We start from the raw sequence: 23,577 nt of genomic DNA, 5'->3' as shown, positions 1-23,577 counted from the left end.
CTCTCCTAGTTCATAATGTCCCCCACCCCCTTTTTTTTCTCTCTCTCTCTCTTAGTTTAGTGATGTGTGTGTTTTGTGTTAGTGTTGTTGTATAATTGGAATGAAAAAAAAAAACAAAAGTGGCATTGATTTAGTGAATTGAGTTTTTTTTCTTATAGAGTTTTCATAATAAATAGACCCTATTTATTATTCACTCTTCTAATTTCTCATTTATAACCTCAAAACAAACTAGAATATGTATCACTTTATATTTATAATATATATATATATATATAAGTTATAATTATATATTAATAAGTAAGACATAAAAATAATTATATATATATATGTGTGTGTGTGTGTGAAAATATGAGAACCCGAAGCAGCCGTATAACATCCATTTTAACATTAAATAACTAGTAGTGATTATTTTTATGTTTTAATTATTAATATACAGTTATAATTTATATTTTTTTTTAACAAGTTCATATTTTTTTTTTAACAAGTTCATATTTTTTTATCTGCTTACAGTGATAATTCAACATGGACTAATATGCAAGAGTATGGAGAATATGCAACAACATTACAATACCTTGCCCCTTATACAGGAGCTGCTCTGGCTGAATATTCGGAGGTTCGAATCCTTCCATACCAGATCATTTCTATTCGACACTAATAAATAGTATTATTGGTTGTTCGTCAATTCCAGTTCATAATTTATTCGATAGAATAAATTGTTGCTAGGATTTTGATATGCAGAGATATAGAATTAAACTGAATTTATTGATCATTACATAAAATTACGAGTTCTTCAATTTTTTATTTAGGAATGAAACGATTTTGAACTGGATAAGTTCAAATCAAAAAGGGAGTTGAGGGTCTGATCTTATTTGATTCATTTTTTTTCCATTTTATTACTCATTTTTTTATTCATATCGATAAATTCTATAAATGCAATATTTTAATTTTTAATAATTCCATTATCATCCATTTTTAAATTAAAAAAATATTCTATAATTAGATAATAATTATATAATAGAACATATTCTATATAGATATATATTTCTATATAAATCTAAATTTCTTATATATTTAATTGTGAATATAAAAGTATAATAAATAAAAATGATCATTAATTAGATATATGATAAATTATATCATATATATAATATATAATAATATATAATAAAAATACAATAAAAATTAGAATTCAAAAAAAGCAAAAATATAATTCATTTTCTTAAAGAACAACATTTTTGTTATGCTTAATATCTTTAGCTCGGTCTGTATTTGTATTGATTCTGCCCTTTATTCAAGTAGTTTTTTATTGGCAAAATTACCTGAAGCCTACGCTTTTTTGAATCCAATTGTAGATTTTATGCCAGTAATACCCTTACTATTTTTTCTATTAGCTTTTGTTTGGCAAGCTGCTGTAAGTTTTCGATAAGATCTTTAATTTGAGTAATCAAAAATTAGAATTCAAAAAAAAAGCAAAAATATAATTCATTTTCTTAAAGAACAACATTTTTGTTATGCTTAATATCTTTAGCTCGATCTGTATTTGTATTGATTCTGTCTTTTATTCAAGTAGTTTTTTATTGGCAAAATTACCTGAAGCCTACACTTTTTTGAATCCAATTGTAGATTTTATGCCAGTAATACCCTTACTATTTTTTCTATTAGCTTTTGTTTGACAAACTGCTCTAAGTTTTCGATGAGATCTTTAATTTGAGTAATTTGAGTAATGTCCTAAAAAAATTCTGAATTTATTCAAAAACAAAAATTCTAATATTACATTTAAAAAGATCAGATAAGTCTTACAGTGTGAATCCTTGATTCACATATTTTAATTTTTGGATAGACAAGAAAAATCCAGACGATCTCATCATTCCCATTAAGAAATCAAAATATTATTATTCAATTTAAATCTACCACGAATATCTAGATCTTGATTGTGGATATGAAAGAAAGTTTCGGGTAATGGTAATAAAAGCTTCAACTCTTACTACAAATAAATTCTCCAAGTTTTTTTTTCGAAATCACTTCATTTGTTAGAAACTTACTATCAAAGGAAACATAATATGAAATAGAAGAGAATCTTTTCTCTGTCGTTTTTTTTTAATTATCTTGGAGATTTTGTAATGCTTACTCTAAAACTATTTGTTTACACGATAGTGATATTCTTTGTTTCTCTTTTCATCTTCGGATTCCTATCTAACGATCCAGGACGTAATCCTGGACGTGAAGAATAACAAAATCTTTTTTGGTTTATGTGTTTTCCTTACTTGTGCTCGATTTTGAAATCTTTTTCGTTTTTCTATCTATTTTACATCTTTAACTGGTAAAAAAATTAAACAAATAAGGAAAAAAACTCGATAAGTTCAAAAGAAAAAAAATATTCAATTAAAAATAAACGGAAAGAGAGGGATTCGAACCCTCGGTACAAAAATTCGTACAACGGATTAGCAATCCGACGCTTTAGTCCACTCAGCCATCTCTCCCCAATTCAAAAAATAGAATTATTATGCTTATGATACACCGCATAAACAAAAAGAACAAATAAAGTAGGGCTCGAAAAAACCTTTCTTTATCTCTGATTTGATATTGATTGATAGTGATTTGATATATCTTATCTGTCTTTTTTTTTCTATTTGGTTTCGATTCAAAATTATTTATATTATAAAACAATTTATATATTAATATTATAAAAATATAGAATTATTGATTTTCGTTTAGTTTGTTTTTTTATACAATCCGAGCTCAACTAGGTACTGGCATGGCTCTTTTTTCCCACGAATCCTGGATAACAACGATTTATTTGACTGTATTTTATTTGAAAGAAAGTTGTAATTAATTTGACCACCATCAAAAAAAAAAGTAACTTTTTGATCGTATATCATAAGAATCAAAAAGTTACTTTTGATTACGCCTTCTTTTTGTTTTGGAATAACCTATCTAAAAAAAGGAATGGAACTATGGGTTCTTGCACAATGTATTTTTGTATTATGAATGAAGTAATTTTGTCGAGATCTATCTGTCAAAATACCTTCAGCAAAAAAAAACAAAATCCAAAAATGAGATTCGCCCCCTTTTCTTAATTTCATTAGGGGGCCCTTTACGAAACATGTCAACACTCTAATTATAATAAAATTATGCACTTATTTGAGAATTATGCCAGATTCACTTGTTCGACAAAAGATAAAACATGTCAACACTCTAATTATCATAATATTATGCACTTATTTGAGAATTATGCTAGATTCACTTGTTCGACAAAAGATCCTTTTATATACAATAATGATATTGTAGCGGGTATAGTTTAGTGGTAAAAGTGCGATTCGTTCTATAGATCTCTTAATAGTTAAGGGATCCCTTGCGTGATTCATATCATGATCAAAAACTTTATTTCTTACTTAAAGGGATTTAATCCTTTATACCTCTCAACGAACCAGTCGAGGAATAATATACATTATCGTAATTTGTATACAATTTAGAATTGATTTTAAAATTATGAAACATAAGTTTTGGAATTAGATCAAGAATCCCAATTTTTTTATATGAGTTAAAGGATCCATGGAGAAAGATATAGAAAATGAATTTCTAATCGTAACTAAATCTTCCATTTTTATTTATTTATTTAATATAGGAGAGATTGAAGCAAACTAGCTATTAAACGATTTTTTTAGTTTACTAGAAACATCGACATATTTTTGGAGCTCGACGGAAATTTTATTCTTTTTCTAAAGATTCTCTCAAATAGAAATAGAAAACGAAGTAAATAGAAAAAAAAAAAAAAAAAAGAGATTGTTCGATTACTCCTTTTCTATAGGGATCATCTAAAACGCAAGGTGTATCAAATGCATTGATACCGAAAGGCTGACATAGATGTTATGGATTCTTTTTTTTCTTCATGTATTCTATCTATTTCTTAAATTATTCTGTAAAGGAGCTAAATGAAACAAAAGTTTCACGTTCGGTTTTGAATTAGAGTCGGTTTTGAATTAGAGACGTCCATTCAATAACGTCGACTATAACCCTTAGCCTTCCAAGCTAACGATGCGGGTTCGATTCCCGCTACCCGCTTATATCCTATTTCTATATTTATTCTATTTGAATATCTCATTTTCTATTATACAATGAATACTAATTTTTAGTAAATTAAATTGAATTCGAATGATTTATTATTTTTATATATAAAATAATATATGGATTATGATTAGTTCTAGATAGAGTATTTTATAGAATCCTTTTTTTCTTTCACTTTTCACAAAATTTTCGTGAAAAGTGAAAGAAAAAAAAAAGAAAAGTGCCCATTGTCTAATGGATAGGACAGAGGTCTTCTAAGCCTTTGGTATAGGTTCAAATTCTATTGGGCGCAAATTTATTGCAATTCATATATATATATATATATATATATGAATTTTCTATATATATATTAATTGAATTTGTATATTTCGAAAAATATATCGTGAATTTCTTATCTTTCTTATTATATTCATAAGATTTTGAATTAGAATTCAAAGAAAATATATTGAAAGAGACAAATTATGAAAATGATACATTTATGAAATTTTGAATCAATTTTTTGCTACTTGTTCCTGAAGTAAAAAAAGTTCCGTCTGTTCCTGAATAGCTTCCTTCAAAAGGGTTTCTGCTTCCCCAGTGAATGTCTTGGTAGAACATATTATTTCATTGAATTTGGGTTTATTCATTTTTTAATATGCTCGTAACTCAACAAGAAATTTCCTTACCTGTTCAATTTCTAATGAATCAAGATAACCATTCGTTCTAGTATAAATAGTTATTATATGTTCTTCCACAGTGAGAGGGACTGATTGGGATTGTTTCAGCAACTCGCGCAATCGCTGACCTCTTGCCAATTGATTTTGGGTAGCTTTATCAAGATCAGAAGCAAATTGTGCAAAAGCTTCTAATTCGGCGAATTGTGCCAATTCCAATTTTAATTTACCAGCGACTTGTTTCATTGCTTTTATTTGAGCCGCCGATCCAACTCTGGAAACGGAAATACCTACATTAATCGCAGGTCTTATTCCAGCATTGAATAAATCGGCAGATAAAAATATTTGGCCATCTGTAATGGAAATTACATTAGTAGGAATATAAGCTGAAACATCTCCTGATTGGGTCTCAACTATCGGTAAAGCAGTCATACTTCCTTCACCTAACTGAGAACTTAATTTAGCGGCTCTTTCCAAAAGACGCAAATGTAAATAAAAAACATCTCAGGGGTAAGCTTCGCGACCTGCTGGTCTTCGTAATAGAAGAGACATTTGGCGATAAGCATGTGCTTATTTGGAGGGATCGTCATAAATGATTAAAGTGTAACGTTTACGGTACATAAAATATTCAGCCAGAGCAGCTCCTGTATAAGGGGCAAGGTATTGTAATGTAGCTGGAGAATTTGCGGTTTCAGTCTAATTTTTTTTGTATATTTTGTAAATAAACTTTAGTGTCAAATTTATTTTTATGTAATCATCATTTTGTTTCGTTTTTCTGAGCTTCTATAGGATGATTGGAGTTGAAAATTTGTAAATTAATGTGTGACAATAATACCAATTTAATAAATATTGTATATATTTATCTAATTTTCTTTTAATTTTTTTAGATATTTTTTTAAATTAAATTTTTTTATTGAAATATTGAATCTGTCTCAAATTAAGTCAATACTAGTATAAATATAAAATTGTATATTTATTTAAAAGTTTGTTTGAAATTTGGCTCAAAATTTTCGGGACAAAATTACATAATTACCGGTGAGAGTTTTTTTTAGACAAAGTGTATTCCTTTAAATTTTGTGTAAAATTTACTTTTCGTTTGAAATATGTACAAAAATTGTATAAATTTTGTCTAAATTCATTTGAAAATATTATTTTATTAGTGGTGTTACTCATACAAGCATTTTTAAATGATCTACGAAATGTGAACTCAGATGAAATCTATTATATAAATGATGTCTTAGATTTAGAGTTTGTAGACCTTAAGTGAATTCTTGTGTTAAACTTTTACCATTTATATGGGGTATAAATTCTTTTGTAAAAGTATTTCTTTATTGAAAATAAATAAGTTGAATATTTTTAATTGTGGTTCCTTTTGAAAGAGATGTATAATAATTATAATTATGAAATGCTTTTGGAAAGGATTTTTATTTCTGCAAATTTATGCTATTTTTGCAAGTTTTGACAAGAAGAATATAAAAAGACACCATACTTAATCACTATTTCTTTATCATCCAATTTCAATTGGTAAAAATAAATTCACCTTATTTTAATGATCAACATTTTCAAGGTGCTATGTATTCATTTTAAAAGTATTTTAATACTTCCTTTATTTAGGCATTTCTTATCTTCAGTGATTTTAGCAATTTTTTATATCAAATAATGATTATTTTATAAAATTAAGATATAATTAATCTTTATATTTAAAAATAAATAATTTGTTAATCGGGAGCGATATGCAGTCAAATTTCGGAGTAACTGAATGTCCCTTAACTAAAATAAGGTCAAGTATGCATGAAATAGTCGAATATTAGTCGGTTGAATCTTTTTTCGAGTTTACAGAGGTCCACCAAGGTTACAAAGGCTTAGGAATAAGTCAAAGTTCAATAGAACTTGATAATTTGACAGTTACACTCATGTTCCACACTTTTAGACCACTAACGATCAACAAGATTTCTGGAAAAGGCACACACAAATACTGCCAACGGGACATGTTAAGAAGATAGGAAAGATGAGTCAATTGTGGGGCGCCACGAATTCCCACAATCGGAAGTTATCAGGCATTACCCGCGTAATTAGCCTAACAATATTACGTTTTTGTAGGCTACAACTTATGGTCAGTAGAATTAGTTTTACTTATAAATAAATATTAGAACTTGTAATATATTTACACATTCAGTCCATCAAACAAACTTTTTACACAATATATAATTTTTATATGTTCATTTACTTTATACATTTCATAGTTTAGTAACTTAAATACAAATACACCTTACTTAACATTGTTTTGAGTAGTTAAGGAACTCACAACTAAAGGATAGAGTTACTTCTTCAACATATTCGTTTAAAAACAAGTGAATCATAGTTAAGAGGAATTAGCCAATTTCTCGACTAATTCTTAAAGAATGCAAAAGTAGTGCACTAGTTTTATAGTGTCATCAAATTATAATCATTCAATTATCATATCGTATTATATTGTTTTTTAATCAATAAGAGTTATCTAACTATTTGATGTCGTGACAAGTTATAATTGAATAATAACTCTACCTTGTTAGTGCATTTATTTTAAAATAATTAAAATGATTTATTTTGACAAAATTATTTATAACGAAGTATTTAAGGTTTTTACATTGAAAACCTATAATCTGCCAAATAATTATATTGTAAGAAAAACGTCATGATTTTAATTTTTTTTTGATAAAAATGAAATAACTAATAAATATTTTTAATCTATATATAAAATCTAAAATTACCAAAAATGAATAAAAAATAAAATAAATAAGAGAGAGAATACCCTAAAGGTCCATATACTAAATTGCTTATTTTATTCGTTCAAACTCTAGATGGTCCACTTTCAATAATTTTAAGAAAAACTCAAGTTTGAACAGAGAAAATGGTCCCCCTTTTATCTCAACTAACCATCACTTTTTTATTTATTTTATTTATTTATGATAATCATCATATACTCCTTCACTCTTTATATCTCTATATAAACCTTTGTGTCTCATTAAAAGAAACATAACCCCCCAATGCCTCACAATTTCCATCTTGTTTCGACAGAGAGAGTAGAACTTGAATCACTAGTGAATGAGAGTACACATGTCAGAAGCTCAGCATAATTGAATTTTTCATCCAAATTTATTGGAACGGTTGTTTGAGTAATACTTTTATGTCTTCAATTATTGATTTGAGTAAAAAGTGGTCATAATAGTAATTGAATTTATCAAATTACAAAAAAGTATCTATTTTGTGTGTTATTCTGATTCTTTAATATGTTTGTAATTAGTCATTTTATTAGTTTTCAAATAAATTAATCAATTTAATTCATAATTATTAACGAAAGAGTTAGTACTTATTTGTTAAGCTATATTATTCTACTCGATTTATTGAATTGGTATGATTTCATTTTTTCTTTTGGATAGGAGATATGATTTAGTTGTAGCTTTCCAATATCAATATGTATTGTAATTGATTGATTTACTCAGTGCAAGTGGTTTTATTTTGTTTAAAGTTTTCAATTTAAATTGGTATGAAATCACAATTGTATCAGAAAAGAATTTGCAATTTGATTAAGCTTGAATGTAGTTATTATTTGACTTTGATTTGTATTTATTTTTATTTTATTATTTAACCACAATTATTAAACAAATCGATAAGTGGCTATTGTTATATTTAAATTTTATTACATAGAATGAGAACGAACCAAGTGGCGCAAAATTCATACATGAGATATTTTATTTTTGAAAGGCCAATACCATACGTGAGAGATTATTATTATTATTATTATTATTATTATTATTATTATTATTATTATTATTATTATTATTATTATTATTATTATTATTACTATTATTATTATTATTATTACTATTATTACTATTATTATTATTATTATTATTATTATTATTATTATTATTATTATCATCATCAATTAAAGTTGAATGTGCAATGTTTAAAGTTGAAATTGTCTCACAACATTAGTACATGTGTTGATGTGATTAAGGATGAATAGAGAGTGAGACTTAAGGAAAGAGACTATTTAGAAGTTATTAGTAACTATATATATATATATATATAATGTCAAACCGAACTAAATCAAAGTATTTTATTTATTTATTTTTCTTACTTTTAATAAATTAAATGGATATGTTTAGTTGGTATCTCTATCTATTTTAAATTTATGCAACTTCTTAGTCTAATTCTCCTTCTCTCCACGGTGGTTGTGTTTGCAAATTTTGTATGTATTGATGTAACAAATACATAAGTTAACATTGTTTGGTTAAAATTTTAAAAATTTAACACTTAATTTTTTTTTGTTAAGTTCTACCATAGATGATACAACACTTCTACAGAAATAAATATCATATAATAACCGACATATAAATTAAAAAAAACTTATGTCATTCAGTTTTAGCCGATAAATGTTGATATTATTAAATGTCGTATAAATTCAAATTCGAAATTTCACAATTGTGTGAGTTAATTACAATAAAATTTATTATATTTATTCAAATAAAATAAATAAATAAGTAAAAAACAAATACAAGACTCCTATTAAAAATTATTATAATAACAAACCACATGATCCCTGTATATATATAACATCCGTAAATTACCAAAAATGAAAAAGAGAATAGGTCCATAAAATAAACTACTTAAGAAAAACACAAAGTTCAGAAGAGAATGGTCCCCCTTTTATCTCAATGCACTATCACTCCCTCAATTTTTTATTTATAATAATCATCATAATGCTTTATCCTTTATATCTTTATATAAACCTTGTCTCATTAAAAGAAACAAAACCTTCCCATGCCTCACAATTTCCCTCTTGTTTCGACCACAGTTGTAGTAGGACTTGAATCCCTATAGTGAATGATGGTACACATGTCAGAAGCTCATTATAATAATTGATTTTTTTTCATCCAGATTTGTTGGAATCATCGTAGGAAATAATACTTTTGTGCCTTCAATTATTGATTGATTAAAAAGTTACTTTATTCTCTTAAATATAAAAAGACACGGTCACAATAATTGTAGAATGTATCAAAATTAAAATAAAAAATTATATATCATAATTCTTATTTTTTATTTTAATTTTTTAAATATTTTTAATTAATTATTTTACTTTTTAAATATATTTTCATTAATCAAATTAATTTATAAAATTATTAAAAAAATACCTAAAAATTATTTATAATTTTGATAAATTCAATTACTAACATAACAACGTGTCATACATTCAATATTTAAAAATATTTGTTTAGTCATCAATTATTATTTTAGAGTATATTATTGTTGACAACGTCAGTTTAAAATTTATCATTGTTTTCTCATATTATCTTCATATTATTAAATACTTTACTACAATAATTTTGAACTACTTTAGTTAATGAGTATTTTCATTTTTTCATAAACACAACTTATTTTATTTTTTTTTTAAGAAATGTGTATTATCTAAAATAACATTTATAATAAAAATCTAATTATTATGTATTATTCGTGTAAAAATATTTACACTATCACCGTTAACTATTCGCATACCACCGATTGGGTATATCAATCAAATATTTGAACCATCACCCATAACGAACATAAGCATGGTAATAAATAACAAATTTAGAAAGTAATACCATAAAATCGAGATAGACATGAAGCGTGTGAATGCACATTATCTTTAAATTAAGATTTATTCGTCTAAGACAGAAATCTATCAAGATTTAATAGATTCTTCCGAAAAAATCTCTGATAATAAAATTGCGAAAATATTATTTTTATTAACTCACATGGAGTAAGAGATGATAAAAGAAGAAAGAAAAAACAAAATAACTTGTCTCAAATATAAATTTATATAGATAGGAAAAACCATTCCATGTTTTGCAGTAAGCAATGATGGACTTATTTCCTAAAAAAATTGGAATATTTTTTATAAAATATCCAACAATCGGTCACATATTTCAAAAGTTTAAGAAAATATTTAAAATAAATTAAAAAGTAATTTTATGGGTTTATCTGGTTGGTGTGTTAATGCTTCGAATCTAATATTTTTCAGACTATGAACCAGAACTAGACTGATAAAACTTATCTAATAGGATGGAAAAACAAGCTTTATGAACCAAAAACACTTCACGAATGTTAGAGGTATACCAATCACATTGCATCCTTCTTATTCTTGTTGTTGGTGTTGTGCGAATAGATTGTATGTGCATTTGGTATTTATGAGTGCCCTAAAGATTACGTCACTATCTCATACAAGCGGCACCACTTAATACTCATATAAGTATTTTCAACCTCCATAATAGATTACACAAGTCTACTTAGATTTTTAAGCAACATCATCATCCACAAAAATACGTCCACTTACATATTTATTATATAGGTCTGCTTGACTAACTTTCCATCGACAACATCCTTTTTTTCTTTACTTTTCAAATGATAACATTTCTATTGTTGATTTACAAATATAAATATCTTGTTGATTTTTTATTTTATTTTATTTTTTATTTTAAAAAAAATGATCAACACTATCAAAATATCTGATATATTAATATCGATATTTATAAATTAAATTATAACTTAAAAATATATTTATTTTCACACTAATTATTATTGTATTACTAATGCTATGGATACACACTCATTACAATAAAGTGTCGCAAAAGCACTTTTACAATAAATATCCACTAATCGTAATAAATTTTCAATAATTAAAAATTACTCACATTGAATTGTACAAGTTTGTTTAGGTTACTCGCGACATCATTTTTATTTCTTTTACTCAAGTCCCAGTAGTATTACCTCTGTTTCCTAATTTATCTATTTAAAAAAAAAAGAAGATGAGTAATATCATAAAATCAAGATATGTCCGACACTTGTGAAGACATACTATCCTTAATATTTTATTCTGTCTAATACAAAAGTTCCTAATAATTCAATATACTCTTTCGATAAACTCTCAAATAATAAAACTATGAAAATATCTTTATTGTTAACCCATATAGAGAAAGACTATTCCATGTTTCACACTAAGCAATGTGGGAGACATTCTTAAAACTTTTGAAATATTATTTTAAAATATCAACAATTACACTACAATTATAAACATCAGTTCAAAAATAATTACAATAAAAATTAAATATTTTTAATTATTCAATACTTATAACTGCATAAAAATTATTTATATTAATAATATATATAAATTAAATCTTTATAATAATACAAAAGAATAAATAATAATGGGAAGATCAAAATTAAAAACACAATTTTAATTACTTCTTCCATCTTTATTATTTATAAAAATTTTATAGTTTTCACATATATGAAAAAATATATAGCTAATGTTTACATATCTCCGTCTTTAAATATAAAATCCTTTTAAAATTTTTTTTATTTTTTTATAAGGTTCATTTTCACTTTTTCAATTGGAATAATTATTTATTTATAAACTTAATTATAATTTAATTTTTTTCTGTAATTTATAATAAATATATAATAAAACAATAAATAAATTTATTTAAAAATAAACTAGTAAAATCCAAATTAGCAAGGTACCCCTCCCTGCGGTCCTGCCACCTGCTGGCTCTTTACTGGTATGGTCTTTATAACCGTACATGTACATTTGTATCCACACAACTTCGTGTTTACAAAAAATCTGAAACAATATTTTAATATTTATTTTTATAAATTAAAGTTATTTTACTACTTAAACTTGCTTATGCGCAGACATCGACTAGTCCAACTTTTTGGTTTTATCTATAAAATTATTGGAGTTGTAAAATTATATTCGATTATTTAAAAAAAAATTGAAACGGTTAAAATTATTATTAAAAATAATTTAAATGTAAAATTATTTAATTAGCAAGAAAGATAAGTTATTAAAAAATCAGTTTAGATGAAAGAATAAAAATAAATTTTATACTAAAATTTAATATCTTTTTATGATAAAAGTATAAATATTTATAAATTCAATTATAAAAGATAAAATTAGAAAAGACAAAATTACATCAAAATTTGTGTTTGTTTTATATATAGGTATAAATATAAGGTCAACTGTTACATCTCAACTTAAATATATAATTTCTGTAACTAAATTTGAAGAATTAAAAAATAATATTTTATGTTTTTGAGAAAAAATTATAATTGATTGTAGTACTAAATTTATAAATAATTGCTAATAATTGTGTATAAAAATCACTAATAAATTTGAAAGTTGTAAATAATATTATAAAAATGAATAGATATTTGAGAAGAATATTACATACTCAAGAACAAAAGTGTCTTTTCAAAAACAAAAACAGTAAATGTGGAAATGTTTTATACTAAAGATAGTGAAACATTTGCATATCAAAGTGATATTTCAATTATATTTTATTGAAATCTCACTTTGTTTGATTTAATCATATAATCCCGCTTTGTTATATATTAATTATATATTAATTGTTGAAGTAAAATATTTAATTAATATTTTAAAGATAACTAACATTTTAATTATATGTTAAGTGATTTGAATCTTTTAGATACATATCCACGTAAAATTAACGTGATTATCCTTAGATGATTAAAGATAATTTCCCCATAAAAAATGTCCTAATCTCAAACAAACAACAAAACAAGAATAAACTTTATAAAACATTCATATCTTAAAAGAATCTTAAAAGGAATATCAAGTAATGAAGAGATTTATTAAATAGTGTTCAACTTAACATTTTGGTTGTCCTCGTAAAGGATAATTGACAAATGAGATCATTTTGAAAGAACTAAATGCATATATTAAGTTGACAATTCACACACGGGTTTAAAAAACTAATGAGCAATTAAAAGTCAAGATTTGAATGCTCACATGCAAAGAATAAACATCCACAATGATATGTTGAATGTTAACCAAATTGATAACAGGAGCACTAGTACAAAAGGACACAACACAAGTACACTAAAAAATTAGTTATAACACTATATACTAATAATCTAGAATATAATATATGATGATATGTTAACGATATGTTCACACGATGAGACATAGTCTCAGTAAGTTCAAGCAAAACTAACATAGGTTGACTCTTGAAATCTAAATGCATAATCTTTAATAACTTACTTCTATAATCTGTGAATTATAAGAACAATTACATAACTTTATTAACTTATTCATTTCAATTGCATCCACATTACATTAATTGGATTTAGGTAGACTAGAACAAACTAATAAGCATACATAATTATTTTTATACTACAACCGTGAATCTGTGAAGGTTGCATAGTCAATTCTTCATATGTGAGTTAGTCTCAGAAAGTAAAATTATGTTCACTGCTATGAAGTAATATTTATTATAAAAATATTTAAATATATATATATTTAAATACTTTTATATATATTTAACTTTATACTCTCTATAATATTCTATATAATTCATTTAAATTACTAAGAGTAAACGTTTCAATGAAATTGGTTTCACTCAAAACTGATTTCTATACCTCCTGTTATAGCTATTTTACCTCAACTATGTGATAATATTTGTGTGCAAAAATTACTTCAACTTTGACAATTCAATTAAAATATCAAATAATGTCTGATTTGAATAAACTACCCCCATTTGAAAACTTATGATGTTGTTATGAATATAATTTTCATTTTTCAAGTTATGTTCTCAATTAGTACAATTTGTCAAAACAATATGTAAAGATTCCAAAGATAGGGCAACAACTTTAGTCTAACTATCGACACATTTTTCTCTACTAATTTTGAATTAAATTTAGTGAAACTAGTGTCTATTTCAAATGAAATTAAGTATAATTTCCATTGATACAAAAATAAACTCCAAACCATTTCTATAGAAAAAGTTACATACTAAATATCAAATGTACTACTTAAAGGATTTGAGGGACAACAACTACATTTTTATCAAATATCTTATATGCAAGTCATCACACTATCAATTGATACTCAAAGTACATGCATGTTTCAAGCAATCAATCACAATGAAATATCTAGTCGATATAACTATCAATTCCATATCTAATACAAGTTCTAACATAGATTTATAACTTGAAGTTTTTCCAATTGAATACCCATAAAAATACCCAATTTGCATGCAATGTTTGGTTCCTTCTAATCATCAATGTTTACCCACAATCTATTCTAGTCACTTTTCTAACATGCAATTAAAGGTGGGGGAGGTAACTCAGTCAAGTTGAAAGCTGAATGAGAGAGCAAGAAGAGAAGTATTGAGTCTTGCTTCTAATTCTTTAGCCTTCTAGTATGCTAGCTCCCTTCTTTATAGTCGTTCTTCTTCTTTGAGTTTCAGAGGTTTGCATGCAAAGATGACGCAGATGAGAGAAAATGAATGTTTTTTCTCTCTTCCTTCTCTAATTCACAATGGAGATGAGAAGGGAACTGATTTCCTTTGACCAATTTAGTTGACTCAACCTTTATATAGCAAGACTTATGAGTTGGTTTGACTATAATACCCGTTTACTAATAATTTCATTCCATTTTTTTATTACTATTTACTATTAATACATAATTACTACACATTACATATTAATACTAATAGTCTTACATATATGAGGATAATACAATATTATTTGATGTAGCAGTTGTACTTTCCTCCGATCAAATATTGTTCTAACAGTCACATGCCGACTTTTTGTTTATACTACCACTAACAAATATTAAATACTAAACTACCACTACTTTACAATTAAGTACCAATATATCACTCTTTTGAAATTTTATTTTATTTTTTTAAAGGTGAGGCCAACACCGATTTTTAAAAGATTTTTTTTTTTTAAATGGAGTGAAGAAAAATCGGTGTGGCACAAACAAATTTTCCAATATGTAGGTTTTTTATTTAATTATTAAATATATGTATTTGTTCTTTTTATTAATAGTGCTATTTAGTAGGCACAAACATAGAGAGTTTGATCAATTAACAATGACATGTCCACACGTATGACAGGGTAAGTAGTTATAATTTATAAATGTGAGAACAACATATTAATTTTCATTAACATCTTTCATAATAATAAATATACATTTTACTATTCAATAATATTTTACTTAAATAATTAATTTAAGTTTCATTAACTATTAATTTAAGTAATTATTATTTTAATTAAATAAATAAATACAACATTAATTATTTTTAGAATAATTATCTAATTAAATTTTACTTTTATAATTATTAAAAAATTTAAATAAAATGGAGTCCATAAAAATAATAAAATTTAATTAAATATTATAATTAAAAGTGCAAATACAAAATGAGTGAAAAAATAAACACAAAATTTTATTACAATATATTTATTACATTAATCTCCTATATGGTGTCCAGTCCCACATCGTGGTGGTCGACGAATATGACGTGGACAATGTGGAGGTGGATTTTCTTCGTCAGCTGGAGCATATGTCTCCGGTACATTCTCACTTAGTAGGTCGACATGCATCGAAGAACTAAGATTTACTTGATTGGGGAACAATGGAACACCAAAAGAGTACATGTTATTAATATAACGAGCAGCCAACTCAGGCGTACCTAGGTTTGCACCACATAAATTATTGACAAAATTTTGGTCGCTTGAATGAAGAGATTGTCAGCGATCATATTGTTGAGTTAACGTGAATTGAAATATGGCACTAGCGCTTCATTTTCAATAGTAACAGGGGAAGTCGGTGGACAAGGTCTATTACGCTTTAGTCGTTGTGATGGTTGGGTTGGCTCTTCTGCAACACCACATCGTGGGTCATGCAGTAGGTGCAGAGCTGATAGATACATATTAGAGTTGTGTCTAAACCACACCATATACTCATCTGTTGGTATTGGGTGTCCATGTATTGGTTGACAAATAAGACAACGACTTCGACATTCGTTTCAAAATTGAACCCATGCAACATACATGTCTTTCCAATTTTCCAAGTGATTCCCTATCATATCTTGATAGTGAAGTGTATCAATATTTTCAGGATCACCTAGTATTTCCTAGGAAAGTCCAAACTGCAGTTTGACTCCATCTGTTTGAGGTCATTCTACAGTTGAGAAACAAATCAAAGTGGTTTTGGCAATCCATATCATTGAATCCTAATATGCTTGTTGTGGTATGATGATTTCAAGACCCCTGCAAGACATCCATATGAACTAGAGAAAATAAAAAGACATATTAGTAAGACGACACAATTATAAGTAGTATAAATTTTGTTGAAGAATAATTTTTTTAACTTGATAATCTTGCATATGATCAATGTTTGGTCTATAACTGACAAGATCCTCGTATGGAGTTCCATAATGAATGCCTCCTATTAATCCATCTAGTAAAAAAATATAAAACTATTATTTAGTAAGTTTGACAAATATATTATATGTAGTTTATTAGGTTAATATGAAAAGTATTTTACCGCTTTACTAGTGAAAATGATATACCTCTAATGCAATGAGTGACAATGAACAACATACGATACCATACCCAAGATTAAAAGGGTTAAAAAGTAGGGTATTTTAGTTTTTTTTTCATAGTAGGACATTTTAGTTACTTTAAAAAAAAAGGATATTATAATAAAGGTTAAATTACATTCGTGGTCCTTTAACTTAATTTCAGGTAACGTTTTAGTCTTTTATCGTTTTTTTTTTCCCGACTTGGTCCTTTATTTTAATTTTAAGTGACAATTTGATATTTTATGTTTTAAAATTTCAACAATGATATCCTTTTCTATACAAAAATTCAAAAAAAAAATTCAATCAAAACTCATAAAATTAATTATATTCTTCAATATAATACAAATTTCATCAAATTCGTAACGCAAATCTTCAAATAAACTCATATTTTCATACTTTATTTGATATTTTTAGGAATAAAGGACTAAATCGGGAAAAAAAAAGATAAAAGATTAAAACGTTACCTGAAATTAAGTTAAGGGACCACATATGTAATTTAGCCTATAATAAATAAACCACTTTTAGTGATTAAAAAGTTATGACATTTTTAATGAAATTAAAAAAATATTGAAGAGGTTAAAAATTTATTTAACATTTTTTTTATAACATTTTTTTTATTAGAGATTAGTGGTTTATGATATATTTTAATTTAAAACCACACTTTTAAAATTTTTTTCTCTCTTTATTTTATCTAAATAAGTGTTTCCATATATAGATATAGTTTTTTTTTTCTTCATATTTTTATGTGATTTTGTAGTTCAGGTGTAATTGTGTTTTGATCGTCATTTTATTACAATATTAATCGATTTTTTCATCTTATTATGATTAATGTTTAATTTAAATTATCATAATAAATTGAATTTATTATAAATTTTAACAAATAACTTTAACATCATAAATATTATAAAATTTAAATCATAAATATTTTAAACTCTTTAATTTTAATTTTGTTATATTTATAAATAAGCGATTATTTTGTACTTTTAACATAAATATTCCTAATTTGAAAGTTGATGGTAAATAGAGATTTTTTGATGTGTAAAAAGAAACGAAACGAAACTAGTTGATATTACTTTGTCTACTAGCATTATTAATCAAGTGAGGGAAGAATCAGATCAGAGTCATAATATAGCTGCGGAGTGACCCTCCTCTCATCTGATCCACTAATGTCTTGTCACATCTTTCTTCTCTCTTACTTTTTTACTTACCATTATTACCGCTTTTCTCTCTTACGTGTAGTTATAACATCACTTTCACCGTTCACTCATTTCTCTCTCTCTCAACTAAGAATAGTAGCCTTTACAGCTTTAGCTACTAACAACAGTACACTTTCAAACCTCCATTGAACTATATACTCTCTTTCCTCTTTTATACAAACAAAAGAGAAAATAAAGTTCTCTACCTTAAATGCTCCTTTCTACCATTCTACTTCTGTTATTACATCCAAACTTCTAAACACTTCTTCATTCCTCAACCAACCCAGTTCTTCACTCTTTCATATCTCTAGAAAATAGTTTAAAAATATATAATATTATTTTATTTTATTTATATAAAGAGACAGAGTGAGAGAGAGTGTTTTTAAGATGGACTTTGGAGGGAACATGTTCTGTCTCAACAACAGAGACCAAAATAATGTTACTAACGGTAACAGTAACAGTAACGGTTTTACTTGGGTTAGTACATGGGACACAACCAACACTTTTCACGTTACGGCGGAAAACTCCGCCGTCAACCGTCAAGAAGGCGGTTTAGCCAACGCGCTCATGTTTGTCCCTCATAACGCTGTAGGCGGACGACAGTATCGTAGCAACTACGCAGAAGCGTACGGCGGCAGAGATTTGTCAAATTCTCACGTGCAGTTGGACCCACATCTCACGTGCTTGAAGTTAGGGAAGAGGCATTATTTTGAGGACGCGAGTGGCGGCGGTGGCGGTGGAGGGTTGGTGGTGTCGGATAAGAGAGGGAAAGGAGGGTACTGTAGTGGTGGGAAGACGTCGGCGGCGTTAGGGGTGGGGAGTTCGGTGGCAAGGTGTCAAGTGGAAGGGTGCCACGTGGCATTGATGAACGCGAAGGAGTATCATAAGAGACATAAAGTTTGTGAGATGCATTCAAAGGCACCAAAAGTTGTGGTGTTGGGTTTAGAGCAGAGATTCTGTCAGCAGTGTAGCAGGTTAGTGATGAGTTACTCAATCGTTATCTTAGATAAATATATTTTTGCTTTCTCTTTATCTCTTTTTATTGTTTTCATTTTCATCGACATCATTTTAACCCAACAATTGTGTTTCCTATTCGTTGGAGTAATACTTCTCTACTCTACTCTAGTCTACAAGACAAAAATAAAACTATCTTTCTGTTCTCTGTTTTTCTCTATGTTTAGTTTATAATTGTTTTTGACGTTATTTCCAAATAGAATTGATTTTGCGTTTAAAGTTGATTTTGTAGTTTTTGCATCTTTAATTAACTTTTAATCTTGGATATCACTCAATTCACTTTTACATCAAAGTAGTCACTTTTAATCCAATTCAATTCTATAAAATCAAATCAATTTTTGTCAACCAAAAACACTATTTATCAACAATTAATTTTTTGAAAGAAAGAGATTGAGCTACTCATTATGTAAAAGACCCTACTGTAAATTTTGGTTAGAATACAAAATTTGGTTGCGTTCATGAATTACACAACCTAATTCACATAGATCTAGTTCCTTTGAACATGTTGATAGAACGCACGCAGTTGACGACAATTTATGAATCTATCACAAAAATTGTATAAGTAATAAGCAGTTCTTGTGCCCACAAGAAAGAATTCAATGTCTCCAAGTATGAAGCATCACCTTCTTTAACATCTAATCTCCGATTTAACTTGACCATAAAGAAAAGTTTGAATAAACTCCTGCATATTAACATTGTTAAAAAAATTAGATTATGTAAATTATTTTAATCTTTTTGTCAGTCAGACGTTTAATTCATTGGGTTTTACTCACCGGGTAATTCCTCTAAAACTCACGTAAAGGTAAGATTTTATTCAAAAAGGTGCATAAAACCCATTACAAAAACCACAAATCATAAGATTTGTAATCATGATTTCGCAAGTCTTGCTAATATGTGCAATTAGGGCATTTGTTAAAGGATGTATACGTTAGTGTATGAGTACTTTTTTTTTGGTAGACTGAGTTTTAATATTATGCAATTAATTTGTTTAAATTATTTAAAAAAAATGTTATAATGACATTGCAAAAAGGAGATATTTGATTGCATGATAGTGTAAAACACTTTATCCGTGTATATTAGATGTCTAAATGATCCAAATGTGTTTTCCTAAGATGTGTGAAAATAAGTTTATGTACATTTTTTAACTTAGTTTATAATAACTACAATTTGTTAGATTTTTTATTTTTATATTAAGTTTTTTTTAATAATTCACATTGATTTTATTTAATCATATTCTACCCTTCTTTAATCATAGTTCATTCACATACTATTGTATATCAAAGTTTCTTTTAAATGAATTGATTTTAAAAGCCTAGGTCAAAGGTGTAAAAAATATTACATGGTAAAGCTTCGTATATTTGTAATTTGTATTATGTTTCTAGGCACACAATATTGTTAATTGGTTTTTGGTTATTAATTTATGTTCTAGGATTTATTCATTGGTTAGCTAAGCTAATTGATATGGAAAGTGTTGTTATTTGAACTTGATGTTAGGTTCCATGTTGTGTCCGAGTTCGATGATTCAAAGAGGAGTTGTAGGAGGAGACTGGCAGGGCACAATGAGAGAAGAAGAAAGAGCTCCCATGATTCTGTTGCTAGGAATTCCCAACAAGGTAAAATTGTGTTCGCTATTTCTAAACATGCGACTAATTCATCATTGTCGCAATACCTACCATGAATTTTGTTTTTTATCATGATATAGATGCAGTTGTATCTCATCTTCAATTGTACTGCAGCTTGATTCTTATTGTAGTTTCATTTTCTTAAAAAAATTGGAACAAGTCATATACTATCTTAAGCATTGAAATTAAATGTGTTAATAGAATGAAATTTTCACAACATATGGAATTTGCATTCAAAGGTACATGTTTTGTAAGGTTACATTTGCAATCTTATTTTTGATGAGTTCTATATGGAAATGACTTTTTTGGCGTACTGACGGCACACATTCACATAATCAATGACTGCGTAGCCGTCAGTCGAAATCAAACAGTCCAGATCTCAATCAGTTTGAGATTTGGATTGTTCGATCTCAATTTGACGACCATGCAGTCATTGAATGCGTGCAATTTAATGAGAGAAATAAACAATTTAGACATGTAATTTTCTTCTTATATTTTTTCTTATTTCTCTTTAGGCGAGTGTGCTCTCTCTCTTCTGTCATCTAGGACTGATTCATGGCTTTCTCCTGCTGATCTCTCCATAAGATGCAGTGCTGCATTAAGCGAATTGATAGCGGAAAACCGAGCAGCCATAATGGCTAGGCAATATGTCCCAGAAAGAGATTGGCATGTTCAGCACCATTCAGTGGAAGACTACAAAGAAATCCAACAGGAATCCAATTATTTCCCACAACAGATGTTTCCCCAGACACATTAGTCATGGTTTCTATGGCTAGGAGCTTGCAAATGGATTTCTCGCAAACACCGAAATCATTGCAGTCAGTTAAATCAAAATTATCGGATGAAGATCAAACGTCTCATATGTTGTTAGTTGTTTTTTAAATCTATTTTTTGAGCTCAAAAATATGAATCGTCTTATCTTCATCCAACGATTCTGAATGACTGACTGAGTGTGTGGTTTGTGACTGGTGAAGCTTGGTGTCTATTGTAGGCTGGTTGGTCTAAAAGTTAGGGAAATAAGAATGTCCCAAATAAATGAATGATACTGTTTTCAACTATTTTAATAATATCCTAAAAATATATTTTTTGAACATTTTTCCAGTAGTTATTAGGGTATTAAATTGTAGGATTGTATTTGCATCTCTAATTTAATTGTTGCTAAGCATAATTGTTTTGTATTCTAATCCGATTGCTTGAAAATTTTATTGGAATAATTGTGTTTACTTATGTTTTGCATGACAACTCTTGGAATAATTGTGTTTGGTTAATATTAACCATATTTTTAGATGTTATTTATAAGATTAAGAATATGGATAATTACTAAAAGTTTATTGAGAACTTTTATATCCCATCCATTTTCTTGGAAAAAAATTCATGGTTAAGTAAGAAGTTATTTGTTATTTGGAAGGTTTTATTCTTTGAAATTGATTTTCTAACTTCGTAAGAAACATAAGAATCTATATTTGTAACCTTTACATTCTTGGATATTTTTCTAACCATGAAACAAACCCCTTTGTGTTCTCTATTCGTGTGTTTCCCAGGATTAAATGTGATTTCACCTAATAGTATTATCTCTGGCTTGGATTGTGGTAACTTGATTCAAGTTCCAAAATCAAATTCTGATTCTTTTTTTTTTAATACGTCAACTATGATTCTTTTAACAGGTGTACTGTGAAATTGAATTTATGCTGTTTTTTTTCAACTGAATTTATGCTCTTTTTTTCTTTTGTAATTTCCCATATTTTATAGTTCATGTCATATACTTTGTATCCGTGAACCTGACATCTTTTTTTCAATAACAATGATGCTTATATTATACTACTATATAATGGTTGTATAATATTTTTCTTCAGGTTTTACTAACAAGCGTCTTTGATTATTTGTTAAAGAATAAAAAAATAAATTTTGTTTTAAGAAAAAGGAAATTTTAAATTTTCAAAAATTTTTAAAAATACAATTTTCAATGCATTTTTAATTAATTATTTCTATTTTTGATTTTTTAATAAATATTTTTAGGATATTTGTTTGCATTCTCCTTTCTTAATACGTTGATTTAAAATTTGAAGTTTAAATTTTCAACCAGAACACAAGTCTAATATCTGTTGTCGGATTTTACATTTCATTTTTGTAAAAAATATGATATATATATTTCTTTACAAGTTTAAATATTCTATAAAAAATTGAATTCAAATACTGCAACATAAATTTGGTAACTATATTCTAGTTTTAAATACACAAATTATAACACATTTTCATAATTGCTTTTCATCCAAACTATTCATTTATGATTCAAAATTAGTAAAAGTCCACTTTCAGACATTTTTTTAGAAGTTTATATTAGATACACTTGTTAACTCTTTTGTGTTCTTAGAAAACCATAGTGGGGTGCTTGTTCTGAGCCATGGTATGTTGTTCACCAATAGAATGTATTTTTGTACCTATGAAGCTCCATATAGTACGAGTGTACATGCGACACGATACGAATACGTGGATACATCAATATTTTTAAATTTAAGATACAATACAGTTTAGATATGTTAACAATTTTTTATTACAATTATTATATACATGTCAAATATTTGTAAAGAAAGAGACATTAATTATTCTTTAT

At 26.8% G+C, this 23,577-nt stretch overlaps 2 protein-coding genes and 1 non-coding gene across 3 annotated transcripts; 1 reads left to right on the top strand and 2 right to left on the bottom strand.

The window, feature by feature from the left end:
- Nucleotides 1-2,393: 2,393 nt before the first annotated feature.
- TRNAS-GCU (transfer RNA serine (anticodon GCU)) lies at nt 2,394-2,480 on the bottom strand. The gene has a single exon. It is a non-coding gene; the product is annotated as a tRNA-Ser (tRNA).
- A 1,944-nt stretch (nt 2,481-4,424) lies between these two features.
- On the bottom strand, nt 4,425-6,708 carry LOC113784155 (ATP synthase subunit alpha, chloroplastic). The gene is given in 2 exon segments (XM_027330308.2): nt 4,425-5,414; nt 6,628-6,708. Coding segments are annotated over 2 exon segments (939 nt in total). The 3' UTR covers nt 4,425-4,556.
- Nucleotides 6,709-18,579: 11,871 nt separating this feature from the next.
- Nucleotides 18,580-22,193, top strand: LOC101496293 (squamosa promoter-binding-like protein 7). Its single transcript, XM_004513885.4, has 3 exons — nt 18,580-19,304; nt 20,839-20,957; nt 21,482-22,193. Exons 1-3 carry the CDS (start codon nt 18,718-18,720, stop codon nt 21,721-21,723), a joined length of 948 nt encoding a protein of 315 aa, XP_004513942.1. The 5' UTR covers nt 18,580-18,717; the 3' UTR covers nt 21,724-22,193.
- The last annotated feature ends 1,384 nt before the right edge of the window (nt 22,194-23,577 follow it).

The sequence above is a fragment of the Cicer arietinum genome, chromosome 3, assembly GCF_000331145.2.
Source record: "Cicer arietinum cultivar CDC Frontier isolate Library 1 chromosome 3, Cicar.CDCFrontier_v2.0, whole genome shotgun sequence".
Taxonomy (NCBI): domain Eukaryota; kingdom Viridiplantae; phylum Streptophyta; class Magnoliopsida; order Fabales; family Fabaceae; genus Cicer; species Cicer arietinum.
The sequence above is the reverse complement of the archived record's forward strand: the minus strand, read 5'-3'. Positions and strand labels throughout refer to the sequence as shown.